The 27,801-nt window shown below is 40.3% G+C and overlaps 1 protein-coding gene across 5 annotated transcripts in view; it reads right to left on the bottom strand.

The window, feature by feature from the left end:
• Positions 1 to 27,801, bottom strand: part of tp73 (tumor protein p73) — a 241,559-nt gene that overhangs the window by 19,993 nt on the left and 193,765 nt on the right. For all 5 annotated transcript variants that reach the window (XM_043676040.2, XM_087980374.1, XM_087980375.1 and 2 more), the window contains 2 exons: positions 12,886 to 13,072; positions 7,165 to 7,280 (listed from right to left, as the gene is read on the bottom strand). In XM_043676040.2, coding sequence (XP_043531975.1) covers positions 7,165 to 7,280; positions 12,886 to 13,072 — 303 coding nt within the window. The remainder of the gene's footprint in view (positions 1 to 7,164; positions 7,281 to 12,885; positions 13,073 to 27,801) is intronic.

Genomic DNA, 27,801 nt, shown 5'->3' with positions numbered 1-27,801 from the left:
TAACACAGCAAAAGGACACTGCTGCAATACCAATCTACCATTTCTTTTTAGTGCTTGTCCATGATCAACTCAAGGTTGTTTTTTTTATTATTTGTGCAAGGGCTGTAGGTGTTGCTGACTAGGACATGCCCATCTGTAATTGCCCTGGAGAAAGCTATGATGAGCTGCTGCCTTGAACTGCTAGAGTATGAACACCCACTGTATTGTTAGAAATGGAGTTCCAGGATTTTGATCCAACAATAATGTAGAAATCGTGATACAGTTCCAAGACAGGATGGTATATATTGGAGGGTACCTTGCAGATGATGGTGTCCCCATGCATTTGCTGCTCTAGTCCACGTAGGTCGTAGAAGTCATCAGTTTGGAAGATGCTGTCTGTGCATCAGTGTGAAGGCAATGAATGTTGAAGGTGGGGTGGATAAGGTGCCAGTCAAACAGGTGAAGAAGGTTGGGCCTAGGACACAACTCCTGCAGTGATGCATTTGGGCCGAGTTGTTTGAGTTTTCCAAGAAACAAACCCATCTTCTACCGTGCTAGGTATGACTTCCCTGATTCCCATTGACTCCAGTTTTGTTAAGGTTCCATGATGCCATACTTAGTCGAATGCTGCCTTGATGTCAAAGGCAGTTACTATCAGCCCACCTCTGGAGTTCAGCTCTTTTAACCTTGTTTGAACCAAGATTTTAAGGACTTGGGGACCTAGCAGAAATGAAACTGAACTTAAATGAACAGATTATTCCTTTGTAATTGCACCAGATAACATTTTTGATGCTCCCTTTCATCACTTTGCTAATGATCGAGAATAGATTGATGATAATTAACGGAGTTGAATTTGTCCTTTTGTTTTTTTTTTGTATTCACAACATACCTGGCAATATTCCCTCTTAATATTTTTCCTGCTGCATGGATAGCTGAGGTCTGTGTGTCAGCAGCTTCCTAAAGTAGAAGCCACTGCTTTGACACGCCCGTCAGAAACTGTGGAACCTCCCAACAACTATACATCCATGCAGCTTAGGGATGTTGATACCTGGGTAGTTTTCCATATTGTTGGGTAGATGTTACAGTTGTAGTTGTACTGGAACAGCACAGTTCGGCAGCAACTAATTCTGGAGCACAAGTCTTCAGTACTGTTATGGAATTTTGTCAAGGCCCCCAATTTTTCTTTTATTCAGCGTATTCAGTCATGTTTCAGTTTCATGTGGAATAAAGAGCTTTAGTTGAAGACTGGAATCTGAGATTCTGGGGTTCTCAGGAAGAGGCTGAGATGGATAATCTACTCAGCACTTCTGGCTGAAGTGGATCAAATACTTCAATGTTGTCATTTGCATTGATATACTGGTCTCCTCCAAACCTCAGGGTGGGATATTTGTAGAGTAATCACCATCTGTTAGTTGTTTAATGATCCACCACTATTCATGACAGGATCTTTCAGGACGGCAGAACTTAGATCTTGTGATTATGGGATCGCTTAGCCCTGCCTATTACATGTTGCTTCTGCTGCCTGACATCGTTCTTTGTTCACATTTTGAGTCGAGTGACCCTTTGTCAGGACTGAGTTTCTTCTGTTTTTATTTCAGTTTTCCAGCATCCAGTTTGTTGTTTTTATATAAGTAGACGTGTTTTGTAGTTTCTTCAGGTTGACAACTCATTTTTAGGTATACTTGGTGCTGCTCCTGGCATTTCCTTCTGCACTCTTTACTGAACCAGAGCTGGTCTCCCAACCCGATGATAATTTTAGCGCCGTGGGTCGTATTGGGCCATAAGGTTACATATAAACATAGATGATAGGAGCAAGAGAGCCATTTGACCCCTCAAGCCTACTCCACCATTCAATATAATCATGACTAATCATCAAGCTCCATACCCTCATCCATACCCTCTTATCCCTTGATCCCTTCAGCCAGAGAATTATATCTACCTCATTCTTAAAATGGTTTGGCCTCAACTACTTTCTGTGGTAGTGAATTCCACAGGCTCAGCACTCGCTGGGTGAATAAATTTCTTATCATCTCAGTTCAAAAAGATCCTTATCCTTAAACTATGACCCCCGGTACTGGATTTCCCAACCACTGGGAACATCCTTCCTCTAATAACCAGACCAAAACTACATACACTATTCCGGTGTGGCTTCACCAATGCCTTGTATAACTGCAGTAAGACATCCTTGTTCTTGTACTTGAATCTTCTCACTATGAAGACCAACGCCTTCTTTACTGCCTGCTGCATCTGCATGCTTACTTTTAGCAAGTGGGGCACGAGGAAACCCAGGTCTTGTTGAACATTCCCCTCTCTCAATTTATAGCTGTTCAAGTAGTAATCTGCCTTCCTATTTTAGTACCAAAGTGGGTAATCTCACATTTATCCACATTATACTGCACTTGCCTACTCACTCAACTTATCCAAATCACACGGCAACATTTCTGCATCCTCCTTACAGCTCACCCTTCCATTCAGCTTTGAGTCATTTGCAAATTTGGAGATATTATATTTAGTTCCTTCATCTAAATCATTAACATATACTGTGAACAGCTGGGGTCCCAGTACTAATCCTTGCAGTACACCACTAGTCACTGCCTGCCATTCAGAAAAAGACCCATTTATTCCTACTCTTTGTTTCCTATGTGCTAACCATTTCCTATCCACCTCAATACATCAGCCAATATCCCATACACTTTAGTTTTACACATTATGTGGAACTTCATCGAAAGCCTTCTGCAAGTTTAAATAAATCACACCCACTGGCTCCCCTGATCAAATCTACTATTAAATCCTCAAAGAATTCCAGTAGATTTGTCAGGCATGATTTCATTTTTGTAAATGCATGCTCACTGTGTCAGACTATACCGCTGTTTTCGAAGTACTCATTCCATAAAGTCCTTGGTAATGGACTCTAGCATCTTCCCCACTACTGACATCAGACTCAATAGTCAATAATTCCTATTTTCAAATAGTGGGATTACATGAGCTAACCTGCAATGTGTAGGAACTATTCCAGAGTCTAAAGAATCTTGGAACGTGACCACCAGTGCATCCATTATTTCTAGGGCTATTTCCTTAAGCACTCAGCAATGTAGATTATCAGCCCCTGGAGGTTTACTAGTCTTTAATCCCATTAATTTCTCCAACACCATTGCTCTACTAATATAGGCTTTTATAGTCAGTTCTTATGTTCCCTGCAATTTACTCTCATACTCTATTTTCCCCTTCTTAATCAATTCCTTGGTCCACCTTTGCTGACTTGTACACTGTTCCCAATTCTCAGGTCTATTGTTTCTGCTTGCCAATTTGGATGCTTCTTTTTCCATCTAATACTCTCTCTAACTTCCCTTGTAAGGCATGGTTAGGCCACTGTTCTCTTCTGATGGTTCATAGCACCTCATGGATGTCCACTGCTGAATTGCTCCTTCTGTTCAAAGTCAGTGTCATTTAGCAAGGGTGTCTGTAGTATGAATATATAACTTTGTACGAACAAAGACTTTGCAGCGGTCACGTCTACATACTGCTATGGTCAGCTGCATCCAAGAGAGACACACTGGTGAAGCTGAGGTCAACTAGATCTTTCTTGTTGATTCCCCACTACCTGCCTCAGACTCACTCTAGCAGCTATATCCTTTAGGACTCAGCCAGCTTGATCAGTGTTGGTGCAACTTAGCCACTTTTGGTTATAGATAATGAAGTCCACCATCCAGACTACATCATTGCTCATGCCACCATCATTACTTCTTCCAAGTTCTGTTCAGCATAGAATAGTTCTGAGTTAGCAGCAAAGTGGGGGCAATAGGTGGTAATCAGCAGGAGATTTCCCTGACCAATTTTGATCTGATGCTATGAGAGTTCATCGTTCAGAAATTCTAGGGCAACTCCTTCACAATTGTATATCACTGTAATGACATAGCTGAAGGGTCTAGCCTATGCATAAGAAAGGACATACCTTGTGATGCTGTTTTCAGAATTTGTTGTCCTTACTACCTTATATTCTAAACTGACAGTTTTAACTCAGTATGTAATGTACAAGATTTAACACTGTGATATATACTAAGTGCATTATTAGATAAAAGAACAATCAGAATTTACCTGATACTGCAATATTTGTTATAGTTTTAATCCCTGTTCTCATTAAGTGATGGCAGAATATGGGCCCCTTAGATTCCAACAATAACCATTCCATATCTTACACTAGGTGTCAGTATAACCTCAGGACTCTATCATTTAAGGGATTTTCTTACATAAAATACCAATTTTGATTCAGGATCCAGAATTTGGCTTAACATAGTTTTAATAATCTCAAACATAATAATTTCTACATTATTATATCTTGTTATAATTTCTCATATACTGGAGAAGTGGTGGCATAGCAGTAATCCAGAGCCCCATACTAATATTCTGAAGATATAGATTTGAATCCATCATGGCAGATTATGAAATTTTAATTCAATAGAAATCTGGAATTGAAAGATAGCCGAATGTGATCATTGTTGACTGTCTTAAAATTCATCTGGTTCACTAGAGTGCTTTAGAAAAGGAAATCTGCCATTTTTACTTGATCTGCTCTACATACAACAGCAATGTGGCCAAGCAAGAAACTTTGTTATATCAAACTGTTACAAAGTCTAAGGAAAGGAATGAAACTGGATGGGCCACGTGGCAACAAACTAGACACCAGAAATGAAAAAGGCAACAAAGCATTTTGGTCCTGCAAAATCATCTTTATGAATATACATAAAAATTGAGAGAGCAGTCTCACACTGTAGTCAAGCAACAGACTGACATAGTCATGCCCTGGGAAACCTGAACATTGATTGCGAACACCATGAAGTTCGGCCTATGGGCAACTCCAGACCTACAGCAATGTGTTGACTCATCTGGACAACTTTGGATGGACAATGAATGCTGGCCTAGCCTGTAACATCAACATCCCATCAATGAATTTTTAAAAATCACATCGCATCAGGTCAAACGTGGCGAGAAACCTCCTGCTGATTACCACCCAATAACCCCACTTGGCTGATGAATCATTAATCCTTTTACATTCAACACCACTTGGAGGAAGCAGTGAGTGTGCATTCTGGGTGATGGACTTCAATACCTCTGATCAACAGTAGCTCGGTAGCACCACTACTGAATGAGTTGGCCATGTCCTAATGTATACACTTGCCAGATTGGGTCCACATCAGATGGTAAGGGAACCAGCAAGAAGGAAAAACATTCTTGACCTTGTCCTCACCAATCTACCTGTTGCAGATACATTTGTCCATAATTCTGTCTAAGCTGGTGAGGCCACATCCCATGAATGGATACGAATTGTTCAAGTTTTAACTGCAAGAATAATCTAGCTGGAGAGTATAACTAACTGATGATCCTGATCCACATTCATCATCTATTTGAATGATTCTTCATTTTCTTCTCTTTTCCCATGTTACATGGGAATTCCACAATGGTGGTTCTGATGTGGATGAGCCGGTGTTGGACTGGGGTGGACAAAGTTAAAAATCACACAACACCAGGTTATAGTCCAACAGGTTTATTTGGAGGCACTGGCTTTCGGAGCACTGCTCCTTCATCAGATGATTGTGGAGAATAAGATCATCAGACGCAATTTATAGCAAAAGATTACAGTGTCATGCAACTGAAATGATACATTGAACAAACCTGGATTGTTAAGTCTTTCTTCTTTTAGAATGGTTGCAGGTTTTGGCTCATTTATATGTAAATCCCAGAACTTCTTTTAGGTCACCTTCTCGAGATAATTTAAGGTTTCATAACAAAAGGTGACATCTCAGTTCAGACAATGCATTAAAGGTGTGAGGTTAGAGTCTGTCTGTGTTTCAACCTTGAGTCAGACTGGTTCTATTTCCAAAGTGGAATTTACAAAATATTATGTGTATTAACTGTCTGCATTGACTGCCTACAGACTGTGCATTTTTTGAGCAAAATAGAATGTATCTGCAAATATAATTCTGCAAATACAAATTCATCCCATAGACTTATAAACGTGAGCACGTGCATGAGAGAGACAGAAAGTGTGTGCACGTGAGATTGAGTGTATTTGCACGTGTGAAAGCTTGATAAAGTGTGTGTGCGGGTGTGATGGAGTATAAGCCTGTGAGAGGGTGTGTGCAAGGGTATGAGTGTGGAGGGTGTATGTATGAGAGAGAGCGTTTGAATGAGAGAGGGTCTGCATGAGCGTGTGAGTATTTAAGAGTGTGTGTGTGTATGTGTGTGTGGGAGAGTGTACAGTATAGTGCGGTCACCTGTAGTGTGACATGAACCCGAGGTCCCAGTTGAGGCCATCCTCATGGGTACTGCAGGCAGTCAATACATGAAATAGTTTGTAAATTTCACTTTGTAAATAGAACCAGTCTGACTCAAGACTCGGATACAGACTCTAACCTCACACCTTTAATCCATTGTCTGAGCTGAGATGTCACCTTTTGTTATAAAACCTTAAATTATCTCGAGAAGGTGACTTAAAAGAAGTTCTGGGATTTACATACTAATGAACCGAAACCTGCAATCCATTCTAAAAGATGAAAGACTTAACAACAATCCAGGTTTGTTCAATATATCATTTCAGTTGCATGACACTACAATCTTTTGCTCTAAATTCTGTGTCTTATGGTCTTATTCTTCACAATCACTTGACGAAGGAACAGCGCTCCAAAAGCTAGTGCTTCCAAATAAACCTGTTGGACTATAACCTGGTGTTGTATGATTTTAAATGATGTTGTTTGATCACTTTTATAACAGCCACCCTTTTTTTTGATTTTGGCAGGTAGTTTTATAGCTGGATGCCCTTACTGCTGCAAACCCTCCTCATTTAGCCAGGTTGGGGACTAGCATTGATACACACTGAGTTACCTCTACTAGTACTGGAATATTTGGGCCCTGGAGTGGGTCTTGAACTCAGGGGGTTCTAACCCACTCCTATTTCCTATTTCAATTATTCTTGAAAATATTACAAAAGACACTTACTCATAATTCATGATTCTATTGCAGTTATGATCAAAGTGCGAAGCACAATTATTTTAGGATGAGCCAAACTTCTTTTTTGTTCACATTTCACAGAAATATATCTTCCTTCCTAACTGGATCAAGGACATTTACATCTAATCTACTTTGCTCAGAAATAAAAGCAAAAAGTAAAGACAAATGTTTGCAATATACCTGTGGAGGCTCAAATGGCACCAAGACGCTCTGCCGTCCTGTGACAGCGTCATCAATGTACTGAGCAAGGTTGTTTCCTTCCACCCTGATCAGGTGACTTGCTGGAGCAGACTGGCCTGGAAGGACGGCAGTGACATACAGGCTATAAAATGTGACCAAGACAGACTGAATAATAACGGTCCAATGAGGATTCACCCAGAAGGAAGCATATGGACCCAACAGTAAAATGATAACATTTTCCATTTGTCTAACTTACTCCATTTTATTATTTATCTGGAATGACATGTGAATAAACAGAATGAGAGTCATGAAGATCTCAATGGACTATAACGCACCAACCCCGTTGAGGGTTCAGAAGACAGATTCCTGAGGCAGGCTTACAGGCTTCAATTCACTGACAACCTTGTTTTCCTTTTCCAATTTCTCCTCTTCTCTCCTCATTTTAGGAAAGATCAATAAATGTCATTCAGCTTTCAGTCTTACTCAAGTGGTCAATTTGCACAGATAATATTATTGTAAATAATAAATGTAATTTGAGGTTGCTGATAAATTATTCAGCTGTGGAGATGTATCGTGAGTGAGTATGAGCCTTAACCCAATCATAATCATGTCCTCACCCAGAAGAAGTTAGTGACAAGTAATCCTGAAGGGGAAATTGGCTTCTTTTTCTCATCATTAATCTAGAAGCACAAAGATCATTTGCAGTAGGATCATAACTGCACTGTCTGGCAAAGCAAAGCATGAGGACCCTATAAGTTCAGAGATCATTTCTATAATAACATTGCTGCCAAACAGAATTTGCTGAATGTAGTAAATAGCTGTGGTATTAATGAGGTGATTTATTTTATTTCTCCAACGCTATCTAATAAACTCATCACAATCTAACCGACAGAAATAATCCAGATGACGATTGCAACAAGGCCTTACCTGCAGGTAGTTAATAAGTGGGCATGATAAATTTTCACTTGGCAAACATAAAGCTAGTTGAAAATTTGATACTGAGCTCGATTGCAGATGGCAAATTGTTATACATCATTGCAAGTTTGGCACGGTTCCTGACAACAAACAATTTACATATAAATTGGCAAATTTTGACAGTTTGTTCACTGGTTGTCATTTGTAAAGCCCCTTGGGCTTGGAAAAATTGGCAAATTATACCATATCCAGTGATAGAGATAAGAACATTAAGACCTTTTGGTATGCTGAATCTTGCATGCACAGAGTTGTGGCTGCAACCCCACGTACATTGAGTTACGATCTCGGCTGTGCTGCTAGCATCAGCTGCTGAGAAAATACCCACTTATTTCCCAACAGGTAAGAAAGGAAAGTCAAAGGAAGAGCCAGTCCCAGGTTGCATCGCTGAGCAATTGGTTTTGAATTAGGTGAGGGAGTATATTCCTGTCTGCATTTTCGGCGAAGGATTGACAGGGAAATACAAATAACATTGGGAAGAGAAGTATCAATTCCCCCTGTTATTGGTCAGGCATTCTTTTCTCTTTTCCACCAGGTTGCTTTTAGTTTTGAGATCTTTCTTAGAAGGACTCTTCTTCTGAATCTCTCCCCACATAAGGCATGGCGACTGTCAGGTTAAACCACCACTTCTCTAATGAGAGGGCAGTCCTATGATCCGGTAGGACTTTGGCAACATTACTTTGCTTTATAATTGAATATGGCAACAAATAGTATGGATGGTGAAAGATAAATTTCATTTTCATCATGGTTTAAGTGGAGCGGGGCGTACTTTTGCTCGTTAAGTACGCAGATTACATCACATGAAGAAATGGAAGTTGCAAGTACAAAGGACTTTGCAGTATTGACATGTACAGAATTATTTGGAACATGTGAAGAAGGGTGGAGAGAACTGGGGTTAGTGATTAGGAATACAGTGTAGGTGGAATTGCTTACATTAACCATGGATCCAGCCCATCCTCATAGGGAGACTTTTAGACTGGAAAATGTATGATAAAATAAGCAACCAATTTAAAATGAATGAGTTGTTTCTCTGCAAGGATATAGATGCTCCTGTTTCACAGAGCAGAGTCCTGAGTTCAATCTAACTTCAATCTTAGGCAAGTTCTATTCAGTTCATTGTTAATTCGGTGAATAATTTTTGCTTCTTCACATACTGTGTGAGAAAGGAGGGCATATCCCCAGTACCCTCACTAGCACCAAAGACGGTTGCAAAAGTTATCTCAAGCCATGCCTGGAATTCACTGTGGGAAGTGCTTCCAGTTCCATGATGTGGGGGTAGGTTTGTAGCCACTAGCATATCTGTTACAGGGAGTAACTACACAAAGTTCACTGTAACAAATCTTTCTGACAGCACTGAATAGGCTACCACTTACCAGAACATTCAACCATTGGTTCTTACCCCCTTACGCTCTTTCAGTCATTTTAATTTTCTGATAATGACACATGAATGAAAAAACAGTTTGGCGAGCAGGTGAGCAAGTGTCAAATACTACTAAAGGAAAATAAAATGATGGTGAGCTGTGTTTGGGACCACTTGTCAGAGAATTAGCTACAGTAGTGTAATGTTAATTCTCTGATCTGTGATCCCTTAGGTTTGATTCTCCAAAGAGAGAGAGAGGGGTATCATTGATTTTAACAGAACAGAATGGAATAATCAATGTGAAATGATGGGTTGTTGCTTTCAGGACAGGAAAGAGCTGGAAAACCGAACAGATACATTCTCTCAAATCAAGCGATCTAAACCAGACAGTTTTTTTGGATTTATGTCTTCTCATCGTACATGAAAGGGTTATTAAATCCAACACATGAGAAATCAATGAGTCTCAGGAGTAACATGGTCGTTAATCTAAATTCAGAGAAATTTACAGCACTAAAGAAAGCCTTTCAGCCCATTGTTTCCATGATGATCTACTGAGATCTGATTATCCTAATCCCATTTTCCAGCTGTTGGACAATAGCACTGGAGTGTTTGGCAACACAAGTATATACCTAAATACTGCTTAAATATTGTTAAAGTTTTTGATTCAACCACCCTTTCAAGCAATAAGTTCTAGACTCCCATGACCCTCTGTGTAAAAACAAAATCTCAATTCTCTTCTTAGCCTCCAACTGCTTGCCTTAAATCTGTGCCTCCTGGTTATTGACCCTCAATACTAATGGAAAAAATGCCTTTCTATCCATCTAATCACTGCCCCTCATAATTATACAGTCCTTTCTCAATCTTTGCTGTTCTAAGGAAAACAATTCCAGTCTGGGCCTGTTTCCACACTATAGGGAATCCAGTCTAATCTATCCAAACTCTCCAGAAAATTACAGGTCAGTCAGTCTGATCTCGATGTTAGGATAGTTATGAGAGAATTCCGACAGAATATATCTGCACTTAGAGAGGCAGGAATTTATTAGGGATAGTCAGCACAGATTTGTTAAGGGAAGGCTGTGTTTGACAAACTTTATCAAATTCTTTGAGGAGATAACCTGGACTGTTGATGATGGCAATGAGTTTGATGTGATCTGAATGCAGTTTAGCAAGGCATTCAGTCCAGGCAGCATCTGGTTAATCACCTCTGCACCCTCTCTAGTGGAATCAATTCCTTCCCACAATGTGGGTCATCAGAACTGCAAACAGTACTCCAGATTGGATAGGCTGGGGTTGTTGTCCTTGGAAAGAGGACCTGATTGAGGTGCACAAGGTTATGACCTAATCAACATTTTATAAAGATCCAGCGTAACGTCTTTGCTCTTGTATTCTGTGCTTAAACTAAAAACAAGTATTTCATATGCCTTCTTAACCACTGTCTACTTACCCAGCCAACGTCAGGAATCTGTGGACATGCACATCAAGCTCCCCCTGATCTTTGGTCATTCCCAGGGTCCAATCAGTCATAATATAATCACTTGCCTTGTTGGCTCTCCCCAAGTTTAGTATCTCCAGCTTTTCAAGGTTAAATTCCTTTTGCCATTGCTCTGTCCACCTGACCAGACTGTTGATATCTTCCTGCAGTTTGTAGCTATCCTCCTCACTATTTACTACCAATCAGTTTTCAGGTCCATCTGCAAACATCTTGATTCCCTTACATTTAAGTCCAAGTTATTAATGTAAACCACAAACAATAAAGACTTCAACACTGAGCCCATTGGAGCCCTTCTTCAGCCCATTGAGTCTGTACTGATATAACTACCACTAAAAGGGCACTGATCCCAATTTCCTGTACTTGTCCCAATCCTTCAATGTTATAATATTTGAAGTACTCATTCAAATATTTTTAAAAGGTTGTAGGGTTTCCAGCTTTCACTACCTTCCCAGGCAGTACATTCCTGATTTCCTCCACCTGCTGAATGAAAAGGTTTTTTCTTCTGAATCTGCTGCCCTTTACTCGAAAGCTGGGCCCTCTCATGACTGACCCCTCAACCAAGGGGAACAGTTGCTCTCTATTCACCCTGTTCAAGTCTTATAAACTTCAATCATGTCCCACTTCAGTCTTTGCTGCTCTAAAGAAGGCAATTCAAGCGTATTTAATCTCCCCGTATAGCTCAATTGCTTCATCCCAGGCAACAACATCCTCTGTAACCTCTCTAGTGTTATCACATCCTTTCTAAAGTAAAGTGACCAGAACTGCAGCTGTGGCCCAACCAATGCTCTGTACAACTCCAACATTACCTCAGAAAGAAAAACAGAAATTGCTGGAAAAGCTCCACAGGTCTGGTAGCATCTGTGGAGAGAAATCAGAGTTAATGCTTTGGGTCGAGTTACCCTTCCTCAGAAGGGTTTTGAGGAAGTGTCACTCGACCTGAAAGGTAAACTCTGATTTCTCTCCACAGGTATTGGCAGACCTGCAGAGCTTTTCCAGCAATATCTGTTTTTCTTTCTGATTTACAGCATCTGCAGATCTTTCAGTTATTAACCCAGGATATCTCCTTGCTCTATACTCTATGCCACGATTGTTGAAAGCAAGCATCCCATATGCCTTCTTAATTATCCTATTCCCATCCTGTGAATGAATAAAATATATCTGAGTTATGATCACTATTTCCCAAATGCTCCTCTATTGTTATACCTTCCATCTGCCCAGGTTCATTTCCAAATATCAGGTCCAGTACTGTCCTTTTCCTTGACTGACTTTCTGCATACTGGCTAAAAAGAAATTCTCCTGGATGGAATTTAAGTAGTTCCCTGTCTACCTTGAACATTAAAACATTAGTTGCTATTTGGGATGTTTAAATCCCCTACTATTACAGCCTTTTATGATTCTTATACTTTTCTGAAATTTGATTACATATTTGATCTCTTTGTTTTGGGACCTGTAGTACACACCCAAGAGTGTGTTTGCCCCTTTTGTGAATTTTATTTCTATGCATATGGTTTCATTTGATGATCCTTCCAAGATATCATCCCTGTTCACTATATAATTGATATCCTGATCAATAATGTGACCCCATCCCTCTTCTATCTCCCTCTGTATTTCACCTGATACCATATAACCTATAAACTATTTTGCTTTTCAGATCACTTAGTTTTCTTTGTCCCCTATTCATAAGATTAAGGTGTTTTGATTTCAAATAATACATCAAACGTTTTCTGAAAACTGGCTAGTTCCAAAATCTGGTACAACCTTAAACCTAAGGCTGCTGGATTTGAACGAGTGTATCTGTACTCTAAATTTTCTAATTGGTGTCATTGCTCCTCTGGTACTATCTAAGGGGATTGCAGTCGATAAGAAGAGAGGGATTAATTGCACCTTGATAACTCACCATCATTGAAATCTCTGCCAAGTTCATGATTGGGGCAGCGTTTCACCACTTCAGTCACATGCTCAGCCTTTTTGTAGACAGGCATTGCACGCACCACACTACCTGGAGGTGGTGGTGAGGCCAGTTTCACCTGGATTGGACATGTCTTTGCAATCTGACAGTATAGTTTCTTCAGCAGTGGAGAATACTAGAAAATAAGATAACACACAGTAAAGCATTAATTACTTATATTTCTTCATAATTCCTTACTATTCAATCTCCCAAGGTATATCGGAGTAGTCATTAGAAAAATGTGGTTAAACAACTAAGGATCAAGATGCACAAATTTTAATTATCCTACATTTTAAAATTCAGCCTGATTTGTATATACTGTTTGTTTTAATAATCACACAGAAAACCAGAAACATTTTCAAAAGTAGAAAAGTATGAGCTGGTTGGAGAATAGCACCTGCCTTGTTCTTTTTTATCATCACCTTTTAGCACACACTCCAGCCTCTCTGAACAATATCCTTTACAGGTAGTCTAACCAGTCAGTGAAGTGGACAGAGGTTCAGTTGGCCTGGTTCCCAAAATACATAGTTTCCCTCTTGGCTTGATTTACCGTGGCTCCCAAGGCCTATTTGAACTGGTTACAGATACTCATTATGTTACTTAATGACAATGGATCCAAGCAGATGACCCTGACATCATGCATTTACAAAGATAATTTGGCCTGTGTGCCTCCATTGTTTGGGATTGCTACTCCTCTTCTGCCCAGATCCTTCTGATGGACTTGGAAAAAGGTTCCACGTAAAACACATGGAAGAGGGGAGAGACAAGATGCCTGCCTGACTCTAGATTTGATCAATATTTTATCCAATTGTGGATTCACTCTCCAAACCTCAGATTGGAGTGCACCCCATCATGTTAAGTGTTCAATATTGTATGAAAGACTATCTGCTGGTCTAGGCTGATAAGGCAGATATCCATCTCTCTGTCCCAAAGGTAGATATTGCATCCTGAAGAAGTGAGTTCTCCTGTTGATTACAACACAGACCTGGACTGGATGCATCAGTGAATCCGGAGCAGGACTGACCTGATAGGCAATGACCTTGGACAGAATTTTGAAGTCCACAATGAGATGGGGTGCCAATTTCTAATTTCATCCCTTTCCACTTGTGTATGTGGGTGATGATTCCTTTTCTCACTGATTCGGACACAGTTTCAGCATACTTTCATAAACCTGTAGGCTGATCCAATCCCACAATACAACTCAAGCAACAGCTGTAACTTCTAGGAGGTTTTCTCTTTTCAAAGGACTCGGCCATATTCAGTTCATCCACAATTAGTGCTTGGTCTAGATTCTCCTGCACACTACCATTTAAGACCGCCATGATAGGAGCACAAAGAAAAATGTGGAGGCTGTTCTGTCTGTGGGTTCATTTGATTTGATTTGGAAGAAAATGATTTGCTGATCCTCAGTGTCAGACTCCAATGACTTACCCAAGCCATTTCCGTCCTTCATGCTCTTGATCACAAAGTGTTCTCTTGTATGTTTAGAAGGAGAATCTTGGGCACATTGTCTCATTCAGTGACTCTGGGCTGGAAGGTGATTCGAGTCAAAGAGCAAGGCTTGTTGACTCTTCATTGTTTGGAGATTCTCCTTGATCCCTATCAACTGTAACTAGGGGAGGTTTTGCATGATTTTCTGGAAGAGTGCAGGTTCTCTCTATTCCTCACAGAGGGATTTCATGATTCTCCAATCTTCAAAATCTTCTGAGATCTCCCATATTTTCTGGGGTTAGCAAATTCACATTCAGTTGCATTGGCACCTACCAATCCTCTGGTCTTCTTGTACATGACATTCAGCTAGTAGGAGGCAGTAATCAAAGAAGAACACAAGCTTATGTTGATGAACCTGACTGTGAATGCATGTTACACAAACAGGATGTCTACCTTGAAGCAGAGAGATCGGTTAGTCCTTGACAAGGTGCATCTACACAGAATTCCATTTGCAGGGCCGCCAGAGACATAATGCAGCTTGGTAGATTTACCTTTACAATCTGGAGAGAAAGTGAGGGCTGCAGATGCTGGAGATCAGAGCTAAAAATGTGTTGCTGAAAATGCGCAGCAGGTCAGGCAGCATCCAAGGAACAGGTGAATCGACGTTTCGGGCATAAGCCCTTCTTCCTGAAGAAGGGCTTATGCCCGAAACGTCGATTCTCCTGTTCCTTTACAATCAGGAGTCTAGACATGTTGTCCAATTTGCTGTCAACCCTGCCAGATCATCTACTCACAGTTGCAATCACTGTACTGAATGATGGGGTTAGATGAAGCCAGAAGCAAAGGGAATGGAAATTCTTGAAGGAGAGCCAGCCGTTCATTGTTTTAAGTCAGAGTGTACACACTATTTAACTGGATCAGAGCACTGTTAGACGTGACTCTTGCCATGAAGAGATGCCTACCCCAACCCTGAGCATCCCTCCACCACCCCCATAGATGCTTTCTCTGGTGAGTCGATATAAATTGGTAAGAGCCATTGTGGATCTTCTGAATTTCCTTTGCCTTCAGAGGAAGTAGAGTTACTGATGTGCTTTCTTAACTGTAGCATCGACATGGATGAATCAGGACAGATTGCTAGTGATATTTACTCCGAGGAACTTGAAGCTCTCGACCACCTTCACCTCAGCACCATTGACACAGACAAAGGTGTGTCCTCCACTCCAATTTACCTGAAGTTAATGACCAGCTCCTTCATTTTGCTGACATTGAGGGAGAAATTGTTCTTTACACCATATCACTAAACTTTCTAGGTCTTTCCTGTACTGTCTCATTGTTTTTTAAGGTCCCGCCTACAACGATGGTGTAATCAGCAAATTTGTAAATGGAGTTAGAGCTAAATTTGGCTACACAGTCATGTGTGTATAAGGAGTAAAGCAAGGGGCTAAGTACGTGGTCTTGCGGTTATTGTGGAGAAGGTGTTGTCGCCTATCCTTACTGATTGCAGTCTGTGGGTCAGGAAATTGAGGACCCATTTGCAGAGAAGGAAGCAGAGTCCTATGTCTTTCAGTTCAGAGTTTGGAGTCTGTTGTGACTCTCATAACTGAACAGAGAGGCTGAAAAGTGACAGGTTTCATACTGTAGGAAAAGGTGGGGATGAGAAAGTGGAGAACAAGGAAGATTAGAGATCATAAAACAAAAAGTGAAGGGGGTGAAAGTGGTCATAGAGAAGGGCAAGATAGGTTCAGAGTAGATGCTAATCGCAGAACATAATGGAGGATAGAGTTCATGAACTGAAGTTGATGAAACCAATGGTTGTACTTCACTGGATCACTGCAGCAAACCCATAGCTGAAATGTGAATTAACAGAAAGATAGGGGTACAGAGGGTTTCAATTTATAAATGTTCAACATATGAATTAAAGAGTAAGTTCAGCCAGACGGAAAAGGATAGTGATGCAAGGGAACGTTCCAGCCTCCATGCAAGTAAGAAGAGGCGAGCCCTCAGACAATCCATGTCGGGGACCAAGGTCATAGAGTCATAAAATTGTAAAGCATGGAAACAGATCCTTCGGTCCAACTCGTCCATGCTGACCAGATATCCCAAATTAATCAAGTCTATTTGCCAGTATTTGGCCCATATCCCTGTACACCCTTCATATTCATATACCTATCCAGATACCTCTTAAATATTATAATTGTACTAGCCCTCCACTACTTTCTCTAGCAGCTCATTCCACACACACACCACTCTGTGTGAAAAAGTTGCCCCTAAGGTGCCTTTTCTACCTTTTCCCTCTCACTTTAAATCTATCCCCTCTAGTTTTGGACTCCCCTATCTTGGGAAGAAAACATTGGCTATTCACCCTATTCATACCCCTCATGATTTTATTAATCTCCATAAGGTCACCCCTCAGCCTCCAACGCTCCAGGAAAATAGGCTCAGCCTCTCCAGCCTCGCCCTTTAGCTCAAACCTTCCAAAACCAGGAATATCCTTGTATATTTTTTGTGCATCCTTTCAAGTTTAACAAGACGTTTTCTATAGCAGGGAGACCAGAATTGAACACAGTATTCAAAAATGGGAAATCATAAAGAAAAGGCAGCAGTCAGGGCCAAGAACTTTGGAAAGTTCTGAAATGCCTTAGGGTGTCAGAAGACTTGCAAATATTGATGGGAAGAAGCTGAATGTAAAAAACCCAAAAGAGTTAGAGTCAAGATAGGGAGAAAAAAAGAACTGACGTAGGAGGAATTATGCTTGGTGGGGTGGGAGACGGTGGTGAGGGGGGCAAGAACAGGCTGAAACACTGATGAGGACAGTTTGGTTTGTGGATTTTTGGGAAGAAGGCAGAAGTAGCCTATACAGAGGTTACAGAATCTTTCAGCATAGTGTGGAGTTAAATTTGCATCTCAGAGATGAAACACAGATACAAGCTGACAGTTCCTTTGCTGTACAGTAGCAGTTATGAATGTGGTTTGCAAATTTTTAACTATGACAAAGTACTTTTCTGTGCTTTTTCAACAAGATCCAAGTTAGCATTAAGGTGAAAACAATATAGGAAGAAATTTCTTCTGAATGCATGAAGTTGTATGGAAATACGGTAGAATCTTGATTCTTGAATAGTTCTGAAAATACCTTGAAAACAGTAATATCTTCCAGGGATCATTTGACCTATGATTAATGCTGACTTGGTAAACAAATCAATACTGTAAGCACTTGTAAGCACAATGTTTAACTTTCATAAATCATTGATAAAACTTTCATGTTTCTCTTTTTACAATCTCCTTGTGTGAAACCACGAGAGAAGGCTTTATTTAACGATTTGCATCTTGTCAAGAAAATGCAACTTGTGTTGGGATTTAATTTTTTTGCTATAATAATAGTTGGAACTGCAGTAATATCAGAAAGAATTTGATTGATAAATCTAAAATATATTATTACTCATTTGATAGGGTGCAGTTCTAGGAAGTGGGAGTCACTCTTTGGTATTGCCCAAAAGTGACAAACACTTCAGGGTGCTAGACACTGAACCCTCAGGAAAGGTGCAAAGAGAGATGCACCCTGGGTATAGATTTAAAATTACTCAAGGGATGTGGGAGCCACTGGCTGGGGCACATTTATTGCCCATTTCTAGTTGCCCTTGAGAAGGTGGTGGTGACATCTTGAATTGCTGCAGTTTAGGTCCAGGTTTTTGACCCAATGACATTGAAGGAATGGTGATATTTCCAATTCAGGATGGTAACTAGCTTGGAGGGCAACTTGCAGGTGATGGTGTTCCATGTATCTGCTGCCCATGTCCTTTCAGATGACCTTCACCCGACGAAGATGCAGCACTCTGAAAGCTTGTGTTTTTAAATAAACCTGTTGGACTATAACCTCGTGCTGTGTGACTTCCGACTTTGTCCATCCCAGTCCAACATTGGCACCTCCATGCCATAGATGGAAGTGGTCATGGGCTCAATCCCATCTTCATCCAAAATCAACGCAGGTATGCATTTCAATAAAACCTCACTAGCTGATGATCTGGAAGGATGGTCTGAATCTTTTTCCCTTTGTATACCTCATGCATGTATGGCAGCTGAAAAACTAATTGCTTTTGATTTGTAATTCAGCACAAACAGGAATTCTGCTCAGTATGGTTTAGTACTACAACTTCTTACCAACTGAGTCATCAAAAGAACTTTGGATTGAGCTCTATATTTCAATTCAAATAAGTGCAATGTACAACTACTAATGCATTTTTCAAGTACAGTGGCTAATTTTTTTAAAAAGTAGAAAAAAGATACAAAACAATAACAGGACTCCAAATCTAGTCAATGCAAAATTACTTTACTATAACGCTAAGCCAAAATAAACAGGTTTGGTCATGTCTAAGGTGGAGAATATCACTCTCTTCTGTACTGACACCAGTCTTTGAAATCCAAACAGTTTCCTCCCCTTTGAAATTAAACCCTCATATTTTATTTTCACTCCTGGGTACAACAGTCACAATGCATGGAGGTCTTTACATTATCACCTGCATGCTTCAGCATGTATTTCTTGAGAAAAACCCAGAACTTCAGCTGGAGCATATTGTTTCCTGACTTTTCAGTAGTATTTGTATCAACATGTAGATTAATGGAGTTGAATGACAGCATTTGACAGGCCATAAATTGCAAATGGCTTTTAATCAGTTTGCCACATTGAGACATGATTATGCAAATTCCCCACACCGGACGCCCACAAAATGATGACACTGTCCTGGATTAGCTAATCCAAAATAAAGCAAAGTTATGGAATGCCCTGGGCTGTGGATAGGTGCCTTGATCCTGAACACACTCAAGTGACCCCTGCTGGGAAGTCATGAACACTGAACGAGCACATATTTCGAATTGGATGCCCTCCACCAATACCCAATTTATTCTACATGTTTATCAACAGGAAATTAACACATTCAAGAAGGAAGGGGAGAATCCATGATTAAAACATTGTCACCTATATCTCAGTTGATAGCATTCTACTCAGTCATCAAAATTGTGGGTTCAAGTCACACTCCAGGGAGCATAAAAATCTTAGCTGAGACTCAAAGCAGTGCAGAGGGAGTAATGGACACTTGGACGTGCAATATTTTGGATGAGGCATTAAACTGATGCCCTGTCTATTTTCTCAGCTGAATGCAAAACATCCAGTGCCTCTATTTCGAAGGAGAGCTGTTCCTTTTGTCCTGGCAAATACTTATTCCTCAATCAGCGTGACGAGATAAAAACAGATTACCTGGTCATTATCAGATTGCAATTAGTGAGAACTTGGCTGTGCCCATTACAACAATAAATACAGTTCAGCAGTATTTCATTGGCTGTAAAGTGCTTTGAGTCATTCAGTGGTTGTGAAAGGCACTATAAAAATTCAAATCTTTCTTTTCTTTTAACTCCAGTCTGGCAACAGAGAAGGCTGATATGGAATGTGAGGTATGCCACAAGTTAACAAAGTGGTAACTTGGTGGGTGTATAAAATATGACGAATTATGTAAATGCAAAATTTAATTTTCACAATAGTATACTGATGGATGCTTTGATGCAATTATTGCACATTTAAACTGCACATCAGGACCTTCAGGTTAGGTAAGCCTAGACTTCATCCATCTCGTCTTCTTGAAGAAGTAGACATGATATTCCACTGGGCTGCTGAAGGAGAGGAAAGAGTTCTTCTGGCTAAAACACAGTCCTTCAACTAACACCACCATTCATCTCATTACAGTTTGTGGGATGTTGTTAGCACCTTTTACCCAGCTGTAATTCATGACATGAAGTGCTTGACATAATTATCAACATCCTGGGGATCCCAGTGACCAGAAATTGAACTGGACAGGCCATCAGGCCATGCTCCTGGTTTCAGTAGGCCAAGAACAGGAACGCTTGGCATTGGCGAGAGTTGCAGTAAACCCAGAGAGGGGACCCCTATGTTGGGCAGGTGGCAGCTGCAGCGACAGCAGCAAGGTATGCCAGAACTAGGACTCCTGGCATCACAGAGGTACCCCGGCAGAGCTGGAGGATCCTGGCTAAGTTTGGGGCCAGTATGGGACCCAACAATGGAATTGGTGAGGTGGGCTGAGCATCAAAGAGATGGCTCCTTAAGAATGGCAACTGCTACAATGGTGTCTGGTACAGGTGGCAGCAAGGCAGTGGAGGAGGGGTGGTGGGTTAAGTGTCATTGCTGAGTTGGCTCAGTGCTCAGAACTCTCTTTCTTTTATCTGTTATCAGTTATATCTTTTATCCTTTTTATTTTAAACTATTTAAGATGATGCCAGATTGTGGCAGAGGAGTTTTTCATGTACTTTATTGTATTATTTACTGTAAGATGCAAGTGACAGTAAATAAATAATTCATTCAAGGGTGGAGCCCAAGGCACTGCTCCTTGAGATCTGCACCAGGAAGCTTTTACAGTATTCATCAGGCTCCACACCACCGACTTGAGCTGACACTTATTCCTGCCTCATTGTAGCCACTGCTTGATAGCCTCTGTTTAAGAGGCCACAGCACTCATTCTTGCTGGGTACCACCACTACCATGACCTGCTTGGATACAGTGGAGCTTCGTCTCTTGGATGGTTGGGATGCCTTGGCTTTCCTACCTATATTCATGGCCAGAAGGGTCATGACTGAAGTCAATAACTTCTCCTCCAAGACTCCTACTGTCTTCGCAAGTGTTTGCTCCTCCTGGAACCATTCTAATATATCTACTCTGCACCCTCTTGAAGACTTCCACATCCTTCTTAAAGGGTGGTGAAAGAACTGGATCCAATTCTCTCATTCGGCTTAACCAGAAAGTTTCAGCATAAATTTCTGCATTTTAACTTCACACCTCTATTTATGAAGTGTAATACTCAATTTGCTTTGTTAAATAATTCTCACAGTATGTCCTTTCAAAGAATCTTTGCACATGGACCTCAATGTTTCTCTTTGCTAGCACCTTTTTTTAGAATTATGTCATTAAGTTTATCCTTTTTGTCTTCTGTCAAAATGCATCAGCTTACTCTTCTCTGTATTAAATTTCACCTGCCACTTGTCTGCACGTTCTGCTTTGTCCTGCTGAAGTAAATTTCTACCATACTACATTTTTTAAGAACTGAAATATATACTGAAATTAATTAGAATGTCGGTAACCAATCACAATAGTCAATAAAACTGTAGAATAAAGAAGCAATGTTGAATCTATGCAAAAGTTTGGTTATGTCACAGCTAAGAAGACTGTACATCTTGATCACCTCATTATATCATAGAATATCTTCAATGTGGAAGCAGAACATTCAACCCATCGAGTCCACACCAACTCTTTGAGGAGCTTCCCCCCGGACCCACCTCTCCCTACCCTACCCCTGTAGCATTCCCCATGGCTAATCCATTTACCTTGCACATCCCTGGACACTATGGACAATTTAGCACGGCCAATTCATCTAACCTGCATATCTTTGGACTGTGGGAAGAAAGTAAAGTGTCTGAAAGAAACCAATGCAGACAGAGAGAGAATGTGCAAACTCCACACAGTCATCCAAGGGTGGAACTGAACCCGGATCCATAGCGCTGTGATGGAGTAATGCTAACCACTGTGCAACTGTGCCACCCAGGAAATTATAAGAAGGAAATTAAAACCACAGAGTGTTGAGCATGGATCCATCAGAATGATGCCAGAGATAGAAAACCAAACCAATGAGGATAAAACATCAAAGGAATATTTCCACTGCTGCAGAGAAAGCCAGAAAAAAGAAATTGAAGTTTTTCAAATCCATGAGAGTTTTTATAGAGTGAATAGAAAAATACTAGCTTTGGAACTTAGAATTGCTGTTAGCAAAACGGTAGAATGAAAGGTTCAGAAAAATTTCTTGATACAAATTTGCTGCATGGAATGCTTTGGTACAAGAGGTATTGATCTAGAAACCATTTCATTTTTTAAGGGAAAATTAAATATTTGTAGTAGATAATTATGGGAGAGTGAAGCAGTGGGATTAGTTTTGGATTGTTGTAGAAAAGAGTTTGTACAGATGTGACAGACTGATTTGATTTGATTTGATTTATTGTCACATGCATTTATTACAGTAAAAGAGTTGTTTAGTGTCACCACTGTCCAGCACCTTCTTAAAACACAGAATATAAAGCCAGAAAACAAAATAACATTTATTTTATAGCCTTATCTCAACAAAGTTAGGTGGTCTTTGGAACAGGTCCTGCTTCTGGCTCAGGGACGGGCCTGGATCTGGGGTCCTCCACTCCTATGCCTAGAGTTCCTGCTACTAAATTGATGTCATTGCTGTAACCGCGCTGCCAATGGAACAAAGAGTTGCCGCTCTCTGCCGCCATCTTGCCTCCATCAATGCTGCTGCCGTTATGAGTTCATACTGGGCCAGCCTTGCCTACCCAGGCACCACCAGTCTGCATTGGGACCAAACTCGCTACCGTCACCACTACTGTCATTAGGCGTCTGGGCCTCACCACGGACCTGGAGCCTCAGCTCAGTGTGCAAATCTGGACCAGGTGATTAAGCATGAGATCTGCTCCTCGCTTGCCGGGAGACCTTGGGCTGGAGTGGAGCCTCATCTGCCTTGTCCTGGCGTTGTTGCCACAGCCACCAGACACCTTCTCCTTCGTCATTTACTCAGCACGTCGCTCCCTGTCAGCCTGTGCCTGCATTTTCATCTGCCATACCAAGCGGGGCCTGCTCTCCTGTATTACATAATTCCTTGCTGAGGAGTTAATTAAGGCTACTGAAGTTGTGGGGAAAAAATGAAGTATGGGGAAGGAAACTTTAAAGAGAATTTCAGTGTCATGCTGAACTGGCCAAAAGCTCTGCTACTTCAATGGTAAAAATTGAGCAACAGTAGGTAGCAAAGTAAGCAATGGCTAAATTATCTTTTACTGGTGAGTTATTCTCCAGCTAACAAGCTAATCTGTTTCAGTATCAAATACATCATTTTTTTGATAACTATAATACCATCCCATTTTTAACAGGTAGCTGGGGCAAATCCTATTATCTTATCTTCATGTTGGCAATTATATTTTAGTCAGAAATAACTCTCTTTGTAATTCAACAATGCAAGCCAAATCCCTTATAAAATGTGTTAGGAGTCTGGTGTACTTGAAGAAGACAGCCTTTTTTTGTAGTGAGAACTTGTTTTTTTTTAATTTAGAGGGCACAGCTGGCAAGTGACAATAACGGGAATCCCCTCCTCGTGTCTGAAGCATCTCATTATCTTTGTGGCTTTGATAAACAATCCATTGACACTGTGTCTATTAAGGAGACTGGGTAATTTTAAAGTGTTTTAGCAGACAAGTTTCTAGATTGTTGAGACTCTTAAAAGACTTTAATTCCTCCAACACCTGGATATGCTTGAGGCTCTGAAGATTGAGAGCCCAGACCCCCCCAGAGTAGCTTTCTAAAGGCCCTTCTTATTCCTTGAAAGGTTTCAACATATTTTTCCTCTGATCCAGTCAGAAAGCATTGGCTTCTCATTTTGGGAAAGTTAGGACTTGCTTTAATTTTCAAAAGAGGAACAGCTCTGTTATACCACGTCCTGACATGCACACATTTTGAATAAGATGAATTGTGCCTGTCTCATTTAGAACATACACTGGCTCCTTACATATGCCTGCATTCCATTAGCAGAATCATATGTAGAGATAGTCAGACTGAACTTTGAAAATAACAGACAAACCTCAGTCCTTGAGTTTCTTTTTATATGAAAGCACTTGGTTTTCAGAATAGCCAAAGATTTTGATCAGGTCTTAAACCAAACTTTATTGTATATATTTGTATGCTTATCTATCTCTCTTTTTACCTTATCAGTGTGTCACTTTCTGTTCTGGTCTTTCTAACTAGGTGACTGCTTTTGTTTGATTCCTGCTTCTTCTTTGCCACAGTTTGAAAGCACAACGGGAAGGCGTGTTATGTTAAAATGCTACAAGTGTAGGTTTTGTATTATTCTCTTTTTTTTCATCTTACTTCTCTTTTCTCTTCTCTTAGCAGATCACACAAATTGATTCACAGACAGCTTTTGGCTTGTGAAGGACTAGAAGAAGCCATGCATTGTTCAACCACAGTGAAGAAACACACCAGTGCCATAATAATTTCTATCACACTGCATGTAGAGTAGCAAATTACGTTTTCTAAATGCAAGTTTATGCAAAATCAGTATTCTGTTTAAATGTTACTAGGTATAGAAGGAATGCCTTTTCTCCAAGAGCCAGAACTCCACCATTTTCAGCATTTCAAAGAGACAGCCCTGTCACAATTAAACCTCTAATTTTCTTTAATTAGCATGAACAGATCTAGTAAGGTCTTCCTCACATTCTGTAGGTCAAAATAAAATCAAAGTTTAAAGACAGAAGTTAAAGCAAGGTTCTGATATGCCAGGAAATTGTAAAAATAAAGGGACGGTGTTTCAAGGCAGGGAATGTAAGGCAGAAACATAGGCCTGCATTTACATTGAGTCAGGGGAATTTGGGAACTTGTTAGAAGTCATGGGCAGGTGCTGATTCTGATGATTTTACAGAGTGCCTCTCAACGGTGCAGGCTGCTGTAGATAATAAGCCTGATACTGACACTCCCGGCCAGAACTCTAGGTTCAGTTGCTGGGATAGTAAATTTTCATGGCCTTATGTCAGCTTTTATAGGATTTATGGCTCACAGTATCTCAGAGGGGTTATGAACCATAGCCTGCATGAGAGAACCCTTTGAAGGGTAAATTTAAAAAGTCCTCCTCGTGCTCACCATGCCAAGCTTGCGCCTCCATGTGCCCTCATGCTCTCATGTCAAGAAAAGTCACCTCCTTATCCATTCACTCAGTATTTTTATTACAGAAGCAATGGATTCTCTCGTGATAATTGGGTGTGTATAACTGGCTTAACAAATTCATTACCTTCCACTTTCTTAAAAAAAACTCCTTTTTACTACTACCCAATAATACTGTCACTCATTCAGATCCTTTAAAGATTATAGAAGAAACTGCAAGTATTTGTAGTCTCTGGACTCTGGATAAATAACATTATGCAGGTGACATAAGAAAGCTATAAATCAAGCAATGCTTCCCCTTGAACTCAGATGTTTCAGCAGACTAGGTGTTCAGCCGATGCATTCAAACAAAACTGAGGAAGTGATGCATTTTATGCAGAGTAAATTCCTTTAGCCAAAGTATCATAAGAATTGGGAACTTACCACTAGAAGGAGTGGTTCAGGCAAGTAGCATGGTTGCATTCAAAGATAAACTAAACAGACATATAGGGGAGGAAGGCCTGGAATATGGTGGTAACTTGCGATGAAGAGAAACGGGAGGAACCTTCTGTGCGGATATAAGCTGGGATAGGCCATTTGGGCTAAATATCATCTTGCTGCAGGATAGATTTAATGTAATTTAATGTAAAGTAATAACATTACTAAGATTATTCAAATTTTTATTCCACTAACATTTAGGAGTTCTGGGAATTGACAAGATTTGGAGTATTTAACTAACTTTATGAGTTCAGGCGAGACAGTGAAAGATTCACACTGTCTGTCCCATGTCTGAACTGACATTCACTGCTATGTCTCTCCACCCTGAAGAGGTAAATAATGAGGAATTCACTTCTTCCTTTTGTGGCTGCTTTTCCCACACACTCAGATATAAGTTGAATTTAATGAGAGTGTTGCAAGACTAGAATTCCTGGGTGTAATCTAGTGCTAATTTAGAGGGTGAGGATTGAAACTAAAGACTGCTGAAAACATTTATAATTATGTTCATTCTCTGTACAGTACTCATGAATCACCAAATTCAGCTAAGTTACTGCAATGAATCTCAGCCATACCTAAACTTCATCTTCATGGCAGCCAGTCACAGCAGTCCCAAAGCCAACAATGATTAAATAGTTGTAAATTTCAAATTTTTCCTGAGATATTGGGCGGAAATTTACTGTTCTCAGGATGGAAGTCAAGGAAAATGTGAGGTTACAAAATGCTAGACAGCCTCATCAACTAGCTCCCCAATATAGTCCCATCACTTGGAAAGTTTACTAACAGCAGGAAAGGCAGCTGCTCAGCTGCCCTTTGATTAGAGGCAGGTGGCAACAAGGGCAATATTTTTTGGTCTCCAGCATGATGCTGACATGTTGCTTACCCCCCCCCCCATCATGTGAGGAACCCATCAGCTTGCAGAGAGGCTGCCAGTCTATGTGAGGAGGTTTTGGCACATTGGAGCTATTGTCCTAACGGCATAGTGCTTACAGCAAAGGCCACCCTCATAGTTCTGATGCTACTGAAGACTGGCACTGATGAACATTTCCCAAAAAAACAAAAAAGTGGGTGTTCTAATATAGCATCAGTATCCTGATAGCAGCAAAAAGGCATTGCCATGCTAATCCTTGCAGTATTTGTCTCTGACTTAATTTATAATTTGTCAAACTTAAAACTGGCGAGGAGAAGAAAAGGGATAAGGATTAATGGGTGGGAGGAAGAGTGTGGAAGAGTGGAGTTAGTTGACTACTGTCCTCCAAATGAAAATAGTTTCAAAAGTTTTAATAAATTATTTGAGGTGGAGGGCAGGAGAGGCATTGAAAATTAGTTGCATGATGATAGAAACAAATAACATCTGTTGGGTGACATTCCAAGTTTTGTTCTATGTAGCAAATCTCATTTCCCAAAACTTAAAAAATATTGTTTGTTTATGTTGAATTTACAGCACAGAAAAAGGCTGTATTGATCACCTGGACTATGCCAATGGTAATGTCTTATGTAACTTTTCTCCACCTTACTTCTTCTCACTCTATCAACATTTCTTTTTATTCCTTTCTCCTTCATCCACTTACCTAGCTTTCCCTTAAATGCATTATTGCTACATGTCTCGACTACTCCATGTGGTGACAAGTTCGAACAAAGTTTCAATCTTTGTTCAGTAAATCAGGAATTATCTGCATTGAGTCTGCTAAGTGCAGAGAAAATGGATGCTCTTCTACCATGTTTTCTTATTAAATAATTGTGTGCAGTCAAGTCAAAATGCCAGAGTTCTCTGGTCCAGATTCAGACCAAACATATCCTAGACTGTCAGGAAGCCAGCTATCCACACAGCTCAATCATTCACTTTCAGACAAGCTCCTCACACTGTCTGCCTGCTTCCTGAACAATTCTCAACATGTCTTTCTAACCTTTAGCAGGAGAGTAGAGGGTAGCAGAACTACACATAGCTTACGGGCATAGATTTTCCAAGCAACTCTATGCTATACATGGATAAACTAAAGATAAAATAAAATAAAATTGCTGCGAGGTGCATATTATAAGTTACGAGTCACGACAATGTAAAACTTTTAAATACAGGTGCTTTAAACATTTAATAAGAGATGTTAGGGATAATGTAACACTGAAATTACTCTTTTTTTTCCCCCATTATAAAAACAAATAGCCTATGGGGTCAGAGTTGGTTAAATGCTTTAAGCTCCTTTGTC

This window comes from Chiloscyllium plagiosum, unplaced genomic scaffold, assembly GCF_037043375.1.
Source record: "Chiloscyllium plagiosum isolate Xiang-an unplaced genomic scaffold, Cpla_swu_hap1 HiC_scaffold_37, whole genome shotgun sequence".
Classification (NCBI taxonomy): Eukaryota; Metazoa; Chordata; class Chondrichthyes; order Orectolobiformes; family Hemiscylliidae; genus Chiloscyllium; species Chiloscyllium plagiosum.
Note: the sequence above shows the minus strand (reverse complement) of the source record. Positions and strands in the feature narration are given on the sequence as shown.